This window comes from Sodiomyces alkalinus (genome assembly GCF_003711515.1).
Source record: "Sodiomyces alkalinus F11 unplaced genomic scaffold SODALscaffold_16, whole genome shotgun sequence".
In the NCBI taxonomy this organism is placed as follows: Eukaryota; Fungi; Ascomycota; class Sordariomycetes; order Glomerellales; family Plectosphaerellaceae; genus Sodiomyces; species Sodiomyces alkalinus.
Window position 1 is genome coordinate 205939 of NW_021167094.1, and position 17112 is coordinate 223050.

At 53.1% G+C, this 17112-nt stretch overlaps 5 protein-coding genes across 5 annotated transcripts; 3 read left to right on the plus strand and 2 right to left on the minus strand.

Annotated features, from left to right (window-relative positions):
• The first annotated feature begins 1968 nt into the window (after nucleotides 1-1968).
• SODALDRAFT_82756 (hypothetical protein) lies at nucleotides 1969-2790 on the plus strand. Its single transcript, XM_028615721.1, has one exon. It carries the CDS (start codon nucleotides 2216-2218, stop codon nucleotides 2720-2722), a length of 507 nt encoding a protein of 168 aa, XP_028462482.1. The 5' UTR covers nucleotides 1969-2215; the 3' UTR covers nucleotides 2723-2790.
• Nucleotides 2791-2857: 67 nt separating this feature from the next.
• On the minus strand, nucleotides 2858-4426 carry SODALDRAFT_321351 (hypothetical protein; the record flags this gene model as incomplete). Its single annotated transcript, XM_028609613.1, has 1 exon — nucleotides 2858-4426. One exon carries the CDS (start codon nucleotides 4424-4426, stop codon nucleotides 2858-2860), a length of 1569 nt encoding a protein of 522 aa, XP_028462483.1.
• A 2085-nt stretch (nucleotides 4427-6511) lies between these two features.
• SODALDRAFT_382252 (hypothetical protein) lies at nucleotides 6512-8298 on the minus strand (the record flags this gene model as incomplete). Its single annotated transcript, XM_028615217.1, has 8 exons — nucleotides 6512-6597; nucleotides 6720-6781; nucleotides 7398-7546; nucleotides 7630-7646; nucleotides 7710-7783; nucleotides 7836-7921; nucleotides 7959-8042; nucleotides 8097-8298. The coding sequence occupies 8 exons, from the start codon at nucleotides 8296-8298 to the stop codon at nucleotides 6585-6587; spliced, it is 687 nt and encodes a 228-aa protein (XP_028462484.1). The 3' UTR covers nucleotides 6512-6584.
• Nucleotides 8299-11342: 3044 nt separating this feature from the next.
• Nucleotides 11343-12834, plus strand: SODALDRAFT_329539 (NAD(P)-binding protein). Its single transcript, XM_028610980.1, has one exon. The coding sequence runs from the start codon at nucleotides 11670-11672 to the stop codon at nucleotides 12828-12830; it is 1161 nt and encodes a 386-aa protein (XP_028462485.1). The 5' UTR covers nucleotides 11343-11669; the 3' UTR covers nucleotides 12831-12834.
• Nucleotides 12835-13963: 1129 nt separating this feature from the next.
• Nucleotides 13964-15374, plus strand: SODALDRAFT_364183 (hypothetical protein; the record flags this gene model as incomplete). Its single annotated transcript, XM_028614622.1, has 6 exons — nucleotides 13964-14027; nucleotides 14146-14464; nucleotides 14529-14572; nucleotides 14644-14733; nucleotides 15168-15210; nucleotides 15293-15374. The coding sequence occupies 6 exons, from the start codon at nucleotides 13964-13966 to the stop codon at nucleotides 15372-15374; spliced, it is 642 nt and encodes a 213-aa protein (XP_028462486.1).
• Nucleotides 15375-17112: the final 1738 nt, after the last annotated feature.

The following is a 17112-nucleotide window of genomic DNA, read 5'->3' on the forward strand; positions in this document are numbered from 1 at the left end:
CTCCTGCCGCCGCATCGCGTATCGACGGCGCACGTCTGTCATCTTTAAGAGTGGACCTTCTACTCCTGTTCCCTGTTAATTACCTGTCACCTCACCCCACTTCTAACTGCATGTATGTACCAACACACGAAGCAGAAGTTCTAGACCGCCCATTGTCAAATGCTGAACGGACTTCGCGCACATTCTGTATAAAAAAAAAATTCGGTCTCCTGAAGAGACCCTGAATTATGACCCCACACTGTACTCCTTGTGGCACCCCGCCTCCAAAAAATGCCCCTCTCTGTTGGTTCGCTCGTCTCGCCAGCCTTACCCGCCGAAGTGATATTTCGTACGAAGTACATCGCCTCGCGCTCTTGGCTTGCCTCGTTCCCATCGGGTCATCCCGTACCCGCAAACTCACCGAAGTTAAGCTTATCCCATGACCTCCTTTTCTTTTTCTTTTTTCGAGACAGTTTTCCAAGGTGGTGTGCTTATGTTATGGGTCGGTGCCATCAAGGATTTGGCTCACAAGTGACCGGGACAAAACTTTCAAGCTAAGGTACATACCAAGTGAACGAAAGAGGTCGCCGGGCGGGAAAGCCAAATCCACTTAGGCGGTAGAGGAACGGACAAGTCTCGGCTGCGCTTCGGCGACATAAGCACGACATGGCAATTCACAGACCGAGTCCGTGTTGTTATATAGTCTGTATCTGTAAGCTCCTCGCCGGCCTAAACCTCCCAGCCTTAAGGTGCCGCCTCGGCACAGCAGCAACAGGCCCGAGTTCCCTGGGACGAGACGAAGGGTCTCGACCGGCAGGGATTATATGACTAAGGAGAGAACACCGTGAGTTGCCCCCCCGCGCCAGGGGGGGGGCGAGGCATGGGGTCGAGAAGGACTGAAGGTAGGCATCCTGGTTCGCCGTCAGAGCCTACAGATTCTACATCCCTCTATTTCGCCTCGGGTGCTCTTCGCTCGCAGTGCATAAAGGAGTGGTCCATGCCAACCAACATGCCAACAACCTAACAACTCCGCCAACCAAAGCTCCTGCTGCGCGTCCACCTCCTAAGGCAAAGGAGAAACCCAGGCTACAAGGCAAGAGGTCGGCCGGTCAACCAGCCACACAACATGCGCCATGGACGGGGTATTTACTTTGTATGCCTTCGAGCCGAGAAATGTCTGGGTGACCTGTCCATCCCTCCCACCCCCTTCTCTCGAGTCTGCCCATTTTCACCCGCTGTCACTTGAGGAATACACCCCTCGGCACAGGGTGTTTAGTCTTGTGCGTTTTCGACAACGGAACACTTGGAAAGACAAGATCCAAACAAGAATATATTACTCATCATACCCGCTGTATTATTCCCGACGGCTTGTTTGCCCTTATATGCCCATCCGAGGCACCATGCGCCATGAAACATGATCCCTGTGAAGGGACGGGATAAGAAACCTGAATCGCGCTCAAATGACAAGTAAACGATGACAAGGAATGTGACTCCTGTCAAGCCAAAGAAACGAGGAGAGTCGATGATGAGGAAACAGTAGCACCAGTGCTATGGCCCATACATAGTCTTACTCCCCTCCTCGTCCTTCTTTCCGGCCTCCCCTTGTTTTGTCTTGAACGAATGCGCCCATTCCCGTCATCTATGCCGAAGAAGAAAAAGAGAGAGATAAGAGAAAATGAAAATAAAAGAAGGAAAGAAGCAAAAGCGCGCCAACCCTTCTCTTCTCCTCTTTTCCCATGCATGCACCATGCTCAACCGAATGACAATGCCGCGTGATTCCCAGTCCCAAGAGAATGGAAGAGGTAGAAGAAGGGTTCTTAGAAGATGCGGGTGATGCTTCGTGTCCGTCTCCCCCTTACTCCGTAACAACAATCCGACCAGTTTTGCCTTGGTCAGTAGCCGACACCCGAAATTCCCGGCCACGTCGTCTCCCGGGTGTTCTAGGACCTCGTTCAGACCGAACAGTTGTTTTGAATGATCCGCGACGCTTCTTCATGTAGCTTTTGGCCGTTATGGCATCCGTACTCTTCCGTGCTTTTCGACAAAGTTTTTTTTCTCGTTTTTTTTTTCTCGTTTTGGTTTGGTTTGTTTTCCCTTTTCGAACCAGAATTTGTGACAGGGGCGATCGGTATCCGATCACCTCAAGAGGATAGAATCGCTTTCGTGCCATGTCGCATTAGCTGCTTTGACGTCGTCGTGGACCCCTTCTCGGCGCTTTCCCAAGGCAGTTAAAGGAATGATAGAACGCCGTCCGCAAAGAAAAGAAGAAAAAAAAGCAAGGAATCGCTTATCCCGTATCTCCCTGGCTATGAGGTTCGCCCCGTGTTTAATCTTTCCGTTGAATGTGTGTCGCCTTTCCCATGCCCCTAGCTTCAATACCATGCCTTCCAGAATAAATTGCAGCTCCTGCGCCAAAAGGTGGGGGCGAAATACGACAAAGAAAACAAAGAAAGAAAGACAGCCAAGACGAAAACCAACTGCCTCGATGAAACCTGAACGCCGGCCAAGTATCATCAAACATAGTCGTCCGAATCGCATCCATCGCCAAAGCTGGCCGCTGCTCAGCATGGGCAGTGCCGAATTCGTAACGGCAGTTGAACCACGGCCGAATGAGAGACGCCAACCAACTACTAAGCTTGGTCAAGGCCGGCAGCTAGTTGCCGATGAAAAATGCACATGTGATCTGATGCATCGACAAATTTCGGAGGCTTTCTGGATAGTCCCGAGGTGCCGTTCCTGTTGAAATGACAGGTGGGAGGGGAAGAAAGGAAAACAAAAAGAAAACATAAACCACAAAAGCCCAAAAACCCAAAAACCCACGAAATGACAACGCTCACTCAATGACCTGGAGATTTCTGGCGATTGGTATCGGGATCAGTTATCGGCCCATCATGTGCGACGGTATGAAAATGTAAGAATTTTGGCCGTTCACGCCTGAGTTCGGCCCCCCGAGTGTCATGGGTCCATTGTCGTACGCAGCCCAGGCAGGGCTGGGACCGCCAGCGGCTGGGAAGCCAGCAGGGGTACCTGCCTGACTGGTAGATGGCCCACCACCATACCGGCCGTGACCTAGCCCAGGAGGGGCAGCAAGACCAGGAGGGGGTCCGTTGGTGGCCATGAAGCCGCCCGATGGTCCAGGCATCATGCCGGTCATGGAGTGCCCCGCCCCTTGCCCCGTGTTCTGGCCCGATCGCACGCCCAACGGGTTCTTGGAGAAGCTGAGACGAATTCCTCCCTTCGCCGTGCTGTTATGGAGGGGGCGGCCATATAATTCAGTCAGCGCCTTGCTGGCACACGCGATGTCCTCGAACTCCACGAAGCACATAGGACCGTTGTGCTTCGTCCTGAAGCAAAGCCGTTTATAGCCTCGCTGTTTCGAAAACATGGCCTTGAGCTCCTCCTCCGACGTGTTAATGGGCAGGTTTCCGACATAGAGAGTGTTGCAGGGAGGGTTCCGGTCTGCCGGGTTGATGGCGGGCAAGGGGGGGTGACCACTATGATGAGGGCTGCCCATGGCGAAAGGCGCTCCGTGACCCCCACCGCCATGAGTGGCGGTGGGCGACATGGCAGAACGGTGACCGGGAGGTAAAACATTGTGGTGGCCGTACGGTGGCAGGGAAGACGGGCCGGGGCTGGGGCCGGGGCCGAGATTGGTGTTCAGTGACAAGCTGGCCAACTGGGAAATGGGCAACTGAGGAGCTGTGGCTCGTCTCTGAGAAGTGGACGCGCCGTTCTCTGCGTATGCGACGGGATCCTTCAGGAGCTCGCGCGTTTCGTCATCGTCCACCGAGTCGTGCGTGATCAGCGACTTTCCCGAGATGCGTGGGAGGTCGTTAAGGTGATTTCCGATGGGAGAGTGCGGGGAAAACAAGTCCCGATACCGTCCGCTATTCTCCGGGCTGGGTAGTTCGTTGTTGAGCGCGAAGCTGTTGACCATGTGCGGCGAGAGGCTTCCCATCCCTGAAAAGGCTCCGCTGAAGTGAGCACCACGTCGCGAAGCCGGCGCGGACGACCCTGTCGAGGAAGAGTCGGCGCTTGCTGTACCAATTTGCGCCTCGCTCGCGTAGTTCCTCGAGGCACCCGCCAAGTCAACGATATCCACAAGCATGTTCTGCTTTCCGTCAAGCCTATTCTTCGCCTCCATGGCACCGGCAGCTGATCGGAACTCAACCTTGGCGGAACCGTACTGTTCTCCGGGGGTTTCCGGTAAAACCTCCATGTCCACTATCTCGTCCGACCAGAGCACGAGCAGGTGGAGTTGTTCTAGCGTTATCCCTTTGGGAAGCTGGCAAATGATCACAGTGGTAGGAGACTCTGTTGGGAGGGCCTGCAGCACCTCGCGATCAAGGGACTGGGTTGGGGGATTCGACAAGGTATAGGGACGCTGGAGCGCGTTTGGTCGCAAACGACCCGACAGGTGCGGGTATCCCGCTGCGGCCATCGTCATGGCTGGAGTGGCCATCGAGGACAAGGAAGTCGAAGTGGGCGCCGATGTTGGCGCTTCCGTGGTCGTTGTTGGGGGGGGAGGGCTCGTGCGATTCGGGTTCATCGCAGGAGCGGCGCGAATCAGAACTGATGTTCCCGAACCCCAGGTGTCGGTCAACAATCAATGAAATGGGTTTTTGAAAATGCGCCGAGATATCGCGGATATTGGCGACAATGAGCCCTAAGGAATTTTCGGACGTGAGACTTATGCGACGAGGCTATGCGACGTGTATTGTTTGTTTGGTATGTATAAATCTTGACCAAGCGAAACACGCGATAACGCGATACAATGGGTTTGAACGCCAAGACGCGCAACGATGAAGATATGATGTAGGGTACCAATGAATGTGCGGCGAAAATGAACAGAGGGGTATTATGGAAGAGCACGGTACTGTGGTTTGTTGTGAAGAGGGGGGAAAGCGAGTAGGTGGGAAAGAAAGAAAAAAGCAATCAATAAGGGAAGAAAAAAAATGGTGATGCGAATGGATGGGGGTGGAAGAATGCGGTGATGCGGCGAAATGGGAGGGGGGGAAGAGGCGTGGGTGTTTTAGTGATTGAGATGAAGGCGCTGCAAGGGTTTTGTATTGGCTCTTGCACACTTGAGGTACAGTACCTAAGGTATCGAAGAGGGAGGTAGCCTTGAGGACGAGGACACAAGGGGGGTGGGAGGAGAAGGTGGTGGGAAAGGTATTGTACATACCTAAGGTACTCTGTATTACAACATAAGGTCCAGGAGAGGGACGGCAGTAGGTATCTACGTACTTTAGTACCGACGAGGGAAACAACCAAGAAGAAAGTGGGAAAGAGAGAGTGACAAGGACGAATGAAAAGGGGGCTGGGCGTAGGGTGCCTACTCTTGGGGTAGGAGGTTGTCGGGCTCACTTGCTACGTCTCTCTTTTCAGTGACCTTGGGTTTGCTGGGTCCCTTGGTGGCTCTGATTCGGGCGGTGTTCCGGTTATCTCCAAGGACCACCCCAAGAAAGTCAAGGTGTGCTGGGCTATGAGCTAGTGAGCTGCTGATGGGGCTAGGGTCTAGTGGGGTTAGTGGGAGGGAGGGGAGGGGTGGGAGGGGAAAGGCACCACCTAACCTTAGTGGGGCTGGTTCTACTCCAGTACGAAGTAATCAGTTGGTCTAGTCCGTACTCCGTACGCTTGCCGGGGCTTATCGAAGCTTGAATGACAAGGTGTCCAATGGGACGTCGGCAAGGATCACGACACGGTATCGGAAAACCTGGGGGGCCAGGGCTGCGTGCTTCGTAGATCAGAATCCGCTTAACGGGGAGCGACAGGATCCGGCGAGGTACTGGGACGTGTAGACCATGAACGTCTGGCCCAAGGTAAGGTCAGCTTTGGTGCACGCAGCACACGGTCTTGACTTGACTCCTCTTTAGGACCAGGACCAGATAGCAAGGTCTGCGGAGAAATGCAAGATGAGTTTAAGAGGTGCTTACTGCCGTACCTTCTGTTCTTTTTCCCCTCTCTCTTTCCCAGAGTTTGGACAATGCGATGATGAACATGCAACGTGGTAAGCGTCCAACGCTGTCTTCGTTTATTACTGTCGCTGTAGTTGTGGTCGTGTCAGTTCGGCAAGATTGTAGAGCGGCAGACTCGAGCCTTTTATACTGCTGTTGACGAGCCCCAATGACCCTAGAGGCAGCTTTGCGGCGCGCGTGACGTTGAATGGCAAGGCCGATGAAGAGCATTTCGCCACGAGAAGCTAGGGAAGGGGGCTTTAGGCGGCGGATCATTTGAAAACCGAGGTGCAATGACGCGAGAGTTGTGTACGAAATACATCGAATACATCTACCTTATATACAAAGACGAATTGGCCAAGTTTCGATACTGAGGGAGCAGAATCGGGATGTACCAGGGAGTCGTAAGATGACGATAGGTGGGATGCGAGGGAAGGATGTCAATAATTACAGAGTAGGCTGTGGATGAAGACTCAGTAGTGACGGTATCTGCAGAAGGAAAAACGAAGGCAATTCGAGAGAGTTTGATAAAGAGCCCATGCCGCCATTTCTGTTCGTAAAAAAAAAAAGCTGTGGTGGCATGTATATTAGGCCGTATGGATATCGTGTCTATATTCAAAGTGTATGCACATGGCTTTTACGGCGGCTCTAGACTAGATGACTAGGGAAGATGGGGGGAAAAGGGCAAAAAAAGAAATAAAGAAAGGGCTGCAGGGAACTGCAGACGGTGTACCACATATCTCCGGATTAATTACATTAATTACATGCCACTAGGAATGTTACCCAGCCCAGTTTGGCAGAATGACGAGGTGAACGTACAAAATCGAGGCGTTGGACTCGAACGCCTGTCGTGATCGAGGTGCTTTTAAGAAGACGAAAGTTGGAGTAGGTCCTGAAACGTACTTCGACAGACAAAAAAAAGGGTGGCGGGGGGAGAGAGAAAATAACAAGGCCTAATAAATGATGAGAACGCGGAATCAGGGGAGTCAGTAATTATACAGTAACCGACGGTGACCAAGGTGGACAGTCTCCAGGAAAAAAGCCTACCTTAGACGAACGAAGTAAGGTAGGTGTTTGTGTTTGTACGAAGTAATTGTACGAAGTGATTGTAGAGTGACTAAGCTTTTGTTGGCGCACCGGAGTCAACTTTATTTTCCATTTCCCCTCCTTTCTCTTTTCCCATCATGGATCATGTCCCATACGTAGGTACACATCATCGCTACCTAAAGTGCTGAATGCTGAAAGGCCTGTAAAGCCGAGATCCTGACCAGCTCCAAGCAGAGTGGCTAACGAGTTGTCTACCTTATATGCCGAGTTGTGGCTGCTGGAGCTAATACCAATCGAGATGCAAGTACCGCGATATGGCTTTTACGGAGTACTAAGTACACCTCCTGTCTCTCCGTCTCTCTCCATCTTCCCCTCCTCTCCCCTCTCCATTGATTTTTCCCCTTTTAACCTTACAATGGCGCCATTGCTGCCGGGACATTGATTGCTACGTATGTACATTGTACGCTGTAAGCCGCCCCTCAGAAGCGCCAGCGTGCAGGGGTTAGTTACCACGGTTCGGAGGAAACCGGTGAGAAAACACGGCCAGAAGCTGCGGGTCGTGGCTAATCAACATCAGAATCCGGTTCCGAAGACTCCGTTTAGTCCCTCATCCCCCCAGTCTCCCCAATCCCTCCCACGTTGTTACCATCGTGCCCATCGAGCCTACAACGTACACCTCAGTCGGACTGCGGGTATTAAAACCACTAATCGCTACTTACTCAGTACATGGGCGTCCGTCCCCCATCCCTGGCCCCGGGCTCCTGGGCCTGCCTTGGATGCGTCCCGTCATGGTACAGCAGCTACAGAGCGTTGCCTACATAAGGTAGGTACTCGTTCGGAAGTCGTAAGGACTCCCGATTGCTCGAGTTCACAGGGATGACTGAAAAAGTTCCGCGCGATGCGGAACATGTGACCGGCTCGGACGCAGTAGTTGATCACTGGGTTCTTGGGGGTTTCAGGTTCTTACATACACACAAAGTACGGACACAATCGTTGACTCGTATGCAGACGGATGCGGATCCTTATCGTTTCCGTCAGGGACAGATGCCATTGCCGCAGCTAAACAGACCCAGACTCTGTCGGATGCAGGTACCTTTCTCTAGCCTTCTCTACCTTGGTGGGCGGCTCTCTCTTGACGCGGCCGAGCGAAGTCTCTGCATCTGTCTCCTCTGGGATCGCAAATCCCTTTCTTCATGATCCGCTGACGTGCAGCAGACGAGCGGGGGAAGAGAGTCGGTTTGAAGCATTGAAAGTGTGAAGAGAGAGTCGGTGGGGCCTTGCAGTGAGGTTCCTCCTTATTAGCAATCAACAGCATGTGTGAGTTGCGTCCTAAATAATAATTAAGGCGTGTGAAGAAGCAGTTGCGAGGTGATTGCTTGCAGCCAACTCAGCCCATTCCTTAGGTCACTCGGGACCAATCAGCGTGTGCGTCCTTGGTCCGAGATAATGGAGATGTGGCATCCCTCCAAACGAACCCAGCCAAGATACAAGGTGTACGTTGTACACCCTGCGCCCGCCAAAGTTATGGATGGGTCGTGCAAGGGTATCCCTGTCGTAGAAACAACTCTTCCGCTTCGTAAAGTACCTGGTACGAAGTACTCCATACGAATTACAATACCTTACGTTACCTTATGAAGAAAGCTCAAAAAAAATTAATAAACCCCCAAAGCAACCAAAAACATACAAAGCATGCCTCTGGATAGACTCGAACTACCTTACTCTGTAGGATACGGGCGACGATGGAGAAACAACGACCAAGTGCGGTAATGCAGGTCGCATGCCGAAGGCCCCGCAAAGTACATTTACCACGGGATGCACAAGTACCTTACACTTGGATCTTCAAGAAATACGCCGCTTATCCTAAAAAAGAATTCTGTGTCGAGATGCATCCAGGGTACCTGATTACGTTGTCTCGTCTGCAATAACCCACAGGCTCCATCCTCCGTCTGACGTAGTTTTTTCTTGTCCTTTTGTGTCGTGACCTGGGTTCGTGGTGGGATGGATGGCTCTCAGCCGGGACCCCTAATAACCTACCTTACCGTAAGATGGCTATTTTCTGGCTCCCGACCGACAATATCATGAAGCGATTCTTCAGCTTTGTCTCCCGACATATGCGCCCTATTCGTACTTCGTAGGGGGGCGCTTTCTATACGAAGGATTCCACCTCCACAACTTTATCAACCCAACATCATAGCATCCATCACCACTTCCGCCATCCAAGCTTCTTCTCATCTTCAATCGCCGAAACTTGCTTCGAGGAGCCATCTGCCGCTCGTGTTTCCCGCCACAGGGGTGGGGGCCCTCACGTACCTGTCAAAGCCCTTCACACTCCCATGTCAACCATGCTTATCGACCAGTAGGGCGATGGATATATCCGTGTATATATCCGTGTGATTGCGACGATTCCGGGACTTCCATCCTGCCTAACCGACGAAGCGTTCTTTGGAAACGACCGGTATGCCCTGTACGGATACCTCAGCGCTCTAATCACCTTCCGTCGACATCAGTTGCGTCCTAAGAGAAGTAAGTTCTCAAAACCTTACGGGTTACTTCGTAGTTAGGAAGGGGATCTCAAATCTCCTTTGCCCTGGAGCTGGAGGTCAGCTCAGCAAGTTCCTGAACGCTCCTGAACACTGAACAAGCCCCACGAGCGGCTCGCAAACCCACAACCACAACCAAAGCTCCAGTTCCATCTTGCATCCCTACCAACCTACTCCATTCACCGGGTCGTTTCTCGTTAGTGTAGATTCCCCGCTCCAACACACGTCGCGGGTGTTGGGCTTAAACTGGTTCCGTTGATCCCCATAGCAAAACTTCCCCGCCCTCATCCCTGGCGAACGATAGACCAAGTGGGCAGTCCAGACCGGTCTCAGTACACCACCGCCCACGCCGTCGGCCGAGAAGCTTCTTCGATCTAGCGCGTGCCCGTGCGATCGAAGGCTTCACCATAACGTCATGCTGGCTCAAAACGACTAGCGGACCGGGGTAGCGAACACTTGTCCTCCAGTTGTTGTTCCCGGATTAGTAAATCTGACTCCACTCAAGTGGAAGGAATGTCACGATCACGAGACGGTAACAAAGAACCCAGGTCTTCGGTGTGCCCATGCTCAATCCGGAGTCCAGAAGCACACATCATCTGCTTTTTGGCAAGAGACGAAAAACCACGGGTGTTGAATAGAAAGAAGAAGAAGGATGATAACATCCTCACTTGGCACGCCGAACCGTTTTGACCACTCCCCTCGGAACTGATCCAAGATGATTAATAATGCAGGGCCCACGGAGTTTGAGGACTAATGTACACGTGTAGTGTACGTGTACAGGCGGTTTGTCCTGATATCTCCGACTCTCGGAAATCCCCCGGTTGCAGGGAACTAATTATGGACTGATATGATAACATCCCAGATCTCCGAGTCCCGAAGTAGACACCTGGGGCCCCCAGGCAGACAAGCCACCTACCTAAGTTGGCCTCAAGTCTTCACGAACTCGGAGGCCCTCGTGCGACCGCGGAAACGGACCGGGGAAGGTGGTCGCATCCTCAGATGCAGCCAGTCCTGTCAGCTCACCACTCTTATATAGCCGCAGATTCCGACTCATTCGTGCGCGTGGGGTTGATCAGTTACGAAGTATTGCGGATACAGTACCTACACTGCAGGCAGTTTACACTACCTAGTCGTCATGAAGATCCTCGCCGCGTTGGTGTTAGAGAGCTGCGATCCAGGCTGACAGGGGCTCCACACTCCTAGAGCCGCTGTTCTCGCGGGGCAACTAGCATCATGGTCGCAGCCAACAGGGTGCCATGCCGCGAGGCGGAGGATGACTGGCGCACGATGCATGGACACTGCTCCTTGTCCCATAGAGACCAGACGTCTAGGCCGGCCTTTAGGGAGAAGCAGGAGCGAGACTGGGCGGAAAGTCTTGTGTACGAAGTAATTACTCCGTATGTGTACGAAGTACTCCGTATACGTGCTCCGTACTCTGTACGTTACACAGTCTTCATGGGGAGTGGAGACCTATAAAACTTGGCGTTATAGATCGTTTCTGTTATTCCATTTGGACGATCCGTATGGAGCAGAGGGCGAGCAGGGCTGGCTTGGCTGGTGGGCTAACCAACAACTTCCGTTGTAGAAAAACTCGGCATCGACATGTTGATATTGATACTGGGATAAGAGATGACACAAAGAACCAGGTCATGTCTGTAAAAAATCCTTGTGCGAGACAAAAATGGGGAAAAGGAGGATTGGGAGTGTAGTGTAAGCTTCGGGTTTGAAGGGGGCAACGTAATTACGGATAGATCGATCTTCCTTTGTGCCACTGCATCTTTTCCGTCCTCGTCCTATCTCTTACCTCTCCTCCCCGTCAAACGAGAGCCTTGGCCTTCAGGGAATATCCGTAATTATAGGGCTGGAGTAGAGCGAGAGAGGTACAGACCCCAGAGTACATCACGAATGTACCTTGCCGAATTTACATCCCCAATCTTGCGCCAGTTATCGCTGTACTAGGTATCTTATCTTTCACCGCTCCGGATACCCCTATCTTCACCGAGCGCACGGACCCAGAGAGATGACCATAAACAGAGTGAATCGTCGAGGTGGACGTCAGAGCCAGGGTCACAGGGAGAGGTGAAAATTATTCCGACAAAGGCATCATCAGATCAGTAGCACCGCACCTATACCTCACCCATTTATAATGGGATACCACGATCTCACAGAGACGGCGAAGCTGTCCCCTCCCATCGACACCTCCCAGCCCTACGACATAACCAAGGTAGTCGGCAAGACTATCCTCATCACGGGGGGGGCTCTCGGCCTGGGCGCCGCCTTCGCCCGGCACTGGGCCGCACACGGCGCCAACCTGGTCATCGGCGACATCAACGACACCGCCGGCGAGCAGCTCGTCGCCGAGTTCCGCACGCGGCACCCTGACGCCAGCCACCACTTCTTCCACTGCGACGTCACCGACTGGGACTCCCAAGTCGCCCTCTTCAAGGCCGCCGCCCGCGCCTCGCCGCATGGAGGCATCGACGTCGTCGTCGCCAATGCAGGCGTCAACTTGCCGCCCGCCAACTACCGCTTCGAGAACCCCCTGGCCGACCCTTCCGACCCGGACGCCCCGCCGCGGCCCGACACCCGCATCATCGACATCAACGTCACAGCCGCCATGCACACCGCCCACCTCGCCCTCTTCTGGCTCCCGCGGAACGCTCCTAGTCAGCTGAACCCGGCCCCGCGTGACTCGCACTCGTCGTCGCACTCGTCGTCGTCGTCGGTGTCGCCGTCGCGGGACCGCTGCCTCCTCCTCGTCGGCTCCGTGGCCGGCCTCTCCCCCTTCGTAGGCCAGGTCCAGTACACGGCCTCGAAGCACGCCATCACGGGTCTGTTCCGTGCCCTGCGCGGAAGCGCCTGGACGCACGGCGTCCGTACAACGCTGTTGTGCCCTTACTTTGTCAGCGGGTCCAACATGCTCCCGACTGCCATCGAGGCTGCTTTCCTCGCCGGTGGCGCCGGCGGTGCGTCCATCGAAGACGTCGTTGACGCAGCTACGCGTCTGGTAGCCGACGATGGAATCGTCGGCAGGGCACTGGTGGTTGGGCCACGTGTGGGCGATGTCGAGGAGGATGACGGCGAGGGCGCGAATGGCAGCAAGGAAACGAATCGGGGCCAAGAGACCAGGGCGACAACGGGTATCTGGGATTGCTACGCTGAAGATTACAAGGATGCCGAGACATTCATTTGGCGATGGGTGAGGATGTTGAACGCCGTGGAGAAGGCCAAGGGCGTGGTAGGCTTGGTCACGGACCTGGTGGCCATTCTTTTCAGGACGAAAAGAAGCGCGCGAGCCTGGTCGTAAGTCGTTGGGGGTCGTCTACCTTGAGTGATATCTACACTTGATTAATAGAGCCTGGATGGGCAAGTTTGTCCGTATCTCCCATCTCATCATTACAACAGTGTGAGCGTGTCTAGCGTGCGCCTTGTTTTCTCGGACCGCTGGTAGCTTGACCAGCTGAACTCCTGAGGCCTTAACAGCTTGGTGCCTAGTCCGCAAAGGCTTCGGCTTCTTTGGCATGCCGCTATTCAAGACACGCTGCTAGCTTCTCGGGTCATCGCTGGAGCAGGGCGTGCCCTTGCCGCGTCTTGCATCTTGCATGTTTGTGAAGCAACGTCTTCCCGTGACGTGGATTTTCCTCTCTTCTACATTTTCTCCAAGGGCGGGCCAAGGGGGATCGCGGATGTTTCCAAAACGGTCATCGCGGCAAGCACGAGAACGCCCAAGTGCGAGCAGTGACAATCTTGGAGCCCTTGCTGAAAGAAACGGACATGTGAAATTGGAATATCCACGCCACCACGGTATAGCGGAACAAAAAACGTCAGTGACCCATGTTGTACGCCCGACATATTCGTATTTTCGCAAGTTTCACAAGGGAGCTCACTAACTTTGTAGTTGGTTAGGGAATCCGGCCCCTTGGATGTTACTAGGCCGACAAACGCCCTCAGCGAAGGGAAGCTAACGGCTGTGACCACCACCGACTTATAGTAGTAGTAGTAGTATTATTTGACGTCGGGATATCTCTAAGAAGAGTAAAGGACGCCTAACGTGTCTCTCTTCGCTAAATAATAGATATTGTAACCGCGCAAAAGCGTCTTTGGTGCAAGGCTGCGGCTGATCACATAACCAAGGGAAAGGGGGTGGCACGACCATCCACCTGTATAATAGGTAGGATAGTAGCTAGATGGTCCCTCAGTGGGACCACCGATTTGGGCTGCTACCCGAACCTGACCACAATATATATCTTTTGGAAGAATGAAATACTAATATATGAACCCGGCGTCGATAAAACTGGTGATACGGACGGCTAATGGTGATAAACATGCCACACTTCCGCGACAAAGTACGAACGGAGAGAATAACTGATACTCGACATGGAACTTCGGATGATTATCGAGGCTTGAAAAAAAATCGCGATTGGACTAAAACCGATGCCAATGCATCGGCACAAAGGGGATCCCCCTGTCCGGACGAGTCTCGCGTGGCTTGACAAGGTGACACGTGGGGGCAAACCGAAGTAGGCTGCGACACAAGCAAACACGTCGTGCGCCATCGTCCCACGGCCCGATGCATCAATAGCCACATAGTACTCCGTACTGGATAATTTGAGTAATCACAGCTTTCGCGCTGCGAGCTCCTCGCATTGACGAGCCTCGCTGGCGGGTGCGGCTGACGTTGAGTGCCGCGAACAGATCATCCGGATCATTATGGGATGTTGACAGATATGTCCGCCCACGAAGGTGCCCCGGGATGAAAGACACCGAATGGACCTCCAAGGGCAAGCTCATGGGCGGTCTTGTCAGGGATTGCAGTAATCACGGATGGATCAGTGGGTACAAGGTCAGGCGGCAACGGCATCTTCTCTTGGTTGGACAACGGCGTAGCGTGATATGGAGTGATATGGAGGAGCCTTCGGATAGGTCCGAGGAGAATGAGACGTCAGCGCGAGTGCATTTAAGCCCTGGGCCATCGTCTTGGCAGTTGATGTGGGATGGTTGTGAGTATTAGCTCCTCTGGGGTCGATCCCATATTCGATTCCGCATCAGGTTCATTCATATCCGCAACTTCATATGTTGGTTGATCTGCTCGGAATTTCGACCGAAACGACGAATTTGAGGAGAGGTGGTCGTCGTCGTCGAATCACTGCTCGTTCAGCCCTGCTCAGTTCTCTTCATCATGCTATGCCGGACTTGCAAGCTCGATGTTGGTACTCGAAGTGGCCCCGAACTTGTCGTAATAGATCGGATCTCGAAACCCCCAAGAGATAATATAAGAAGAGGCGGAAATCAACAGAATGCGAATGATACGCTTGCTTGGTCCAGCCCCCCGTTCCCCCGTCTGCTTCTTCCCAGAACGAGGGATAGGATCATTATGGCAAGGAAACCACGCCTGCCAATGATGTAAGACAATTAACTGAATATGCACCGTGGGGTGGCTTGCAAGGCGGTTCAGTTGAGAGATTTGAGAGACTGTTCACGTATCTGGACCAAAGAACGTGGGGGCTTCATTAGTCGGGAGAAGATCGCGAACGCGACCTTTCGATGCCAATATAGCTGAGGCCTAATGTATTTTGAGTATTACGCGACGAGGAGTCGCTGGCATCGTGGTCATGGAAACATGGTCGGTGTTGTCAATTGGCAGATGCCAATAATAGCGTGCTGTGTAAGATGATTTCTCAGCTTCAGTGACAGCACCACTACGGCGGTCAGCCTTGCAAAATAGAACACGGATAATTCGAGTGTCCCTTTTTGGCTTGTTATTGACAGCAGTGGTCCAAGCTCGCTCACGTCTTTGAGCCGTCTCATCCCGTCGGCCAATCCTCTTTTCTTGCATGCTTCTTACCTCTAATTCGCCCCGAAGGAAGCCGCGCTACGCGGTTCATATCCTGGGTGGCCGAGCGATGTGAGAACGGGAAGGCCGCCTCAAAGCAGCACCGAGGTTGGAGGAGTTCGCCGATAGGGGTGTAGGTTTTGCGAAGACACAAGCCGGAGGAGGGACGACAGGCTGGCTGCTATGCCGCAAAGGAACACAAGAACAACGATAAGGCGAAAAAAGAAAAGAAAAATTGAAGGGTGCACGCCCCGTGATGTTACTTCGAGGCAATGCTCTTGAAGCTGTGCTTCACTCCGAAGTAGCGTATGAAGATATGTTTCGCGTGGGGTGATAAGACTTGCCCCCATGCACACATCCCCTGGACCTACTCGGTAGCAGATTCAGCAATGAGAAGGCGGGACGGATGGGGTCTCATGACCGAGCTCAATATTGAGATCTGGACAATCCGAGACTGCTTGGACCGGGCAACGAGGATCAAGGCGGGCATGTGGCGAAGGTCCCGCGCGATTCGTGGAATGGCACATTGCATATCGTGTCGTATGTGTCGTATGTGCATTGAGAGCTGCACGTTCAGCTCCTGCGAACGTCTTTGCGCCCCTCCTTGCAGCAGGACCATTTTAGGGCATTTGCCCCCCCGCCTTCTCCCTCTTAGACGCCAGCGTCCATTCGTGAAGAAAGCAGTCCTCGGGAGGTAAATTGCGTTGTGGCAATAGCTATCAATTCAGCTACAGGACCAAAACATGTGGGAAGAGAGTCTCACCCAGAGAGGTTGTCGTGATAGTTTGCGGTTGGAATTGTCTGCCGGTTATGGGGTGATTTTGGCGATGGGTGGTGGAAGAAGGGAAAATGGACGGGAAACCCCGCAACGGGCCTCGAACAGTCACCTTTTCCTGCTTTGTAGGGCAAAACGCAATGGGGCTTGGTGGGGTGTGCAGGCTCCTTCTTTATGTACTCCATAGTCGAATACTGCACGAATATTGGAGCCTGCCTCGCCTGCAATTCTTCGCCTAAGGTACATAGAACGTACCTTCAGGTTCGTATTTCGTGACCAGTCCTCCGTGCAGCTGCAAGGGGATCAGTGCCATAAGGTACCTTAGGTATCGTATTGTACCTGCTTCGGTAAATGTTACGAAGTTTGGCGGGGCAAGTGTTAGGTTAGCAGGCTAAGAGATAGGTACCCTATTCGTACGTTGTATATCACCGATGTACTTCGTACGAACTACCTTAGTAAGCATTAAATAAATGCTGGGACACACTCCGTGTACTGCGTCCGTACGAATACCTTAGTAAGGTAGTATCTGCCTAGTGCCTCTCGACCAACTGCCCTGGTGACTGCAAATGAAGTTGGTTCAATCTATCCCTCTGAATCGTCCGTGTTAAGACATGAGCACCAACATGAGCCAACATGAGCCAACGTGAAGGAGGGGATACCACAAAGCGCGAAGTACTACGGGGAGAACGTTACCGCAAGAGGGACTCGTCCTGACACTTGGTACCTCAACGGTCCTGGCTGGCTGGCCCTGGGGTAGCGAGGTCTATATACCTTAGTCCGGAGACCCCTGATGAAAATGCCCGGCCCGGCCATCCCACCCCCTTTCTAGTATCGTACGGGACATATCCGAGCGCGACAGTTGGGCGTGACAGAAGAGCAAGCAAACTAGGGCCGAAAAAGGACACCCACAAACAGGCTACTTTTTACTACTACTTTCGTAGTAATTGGCTAGGACCAGTGACACCTGGACGGTTATTAAGA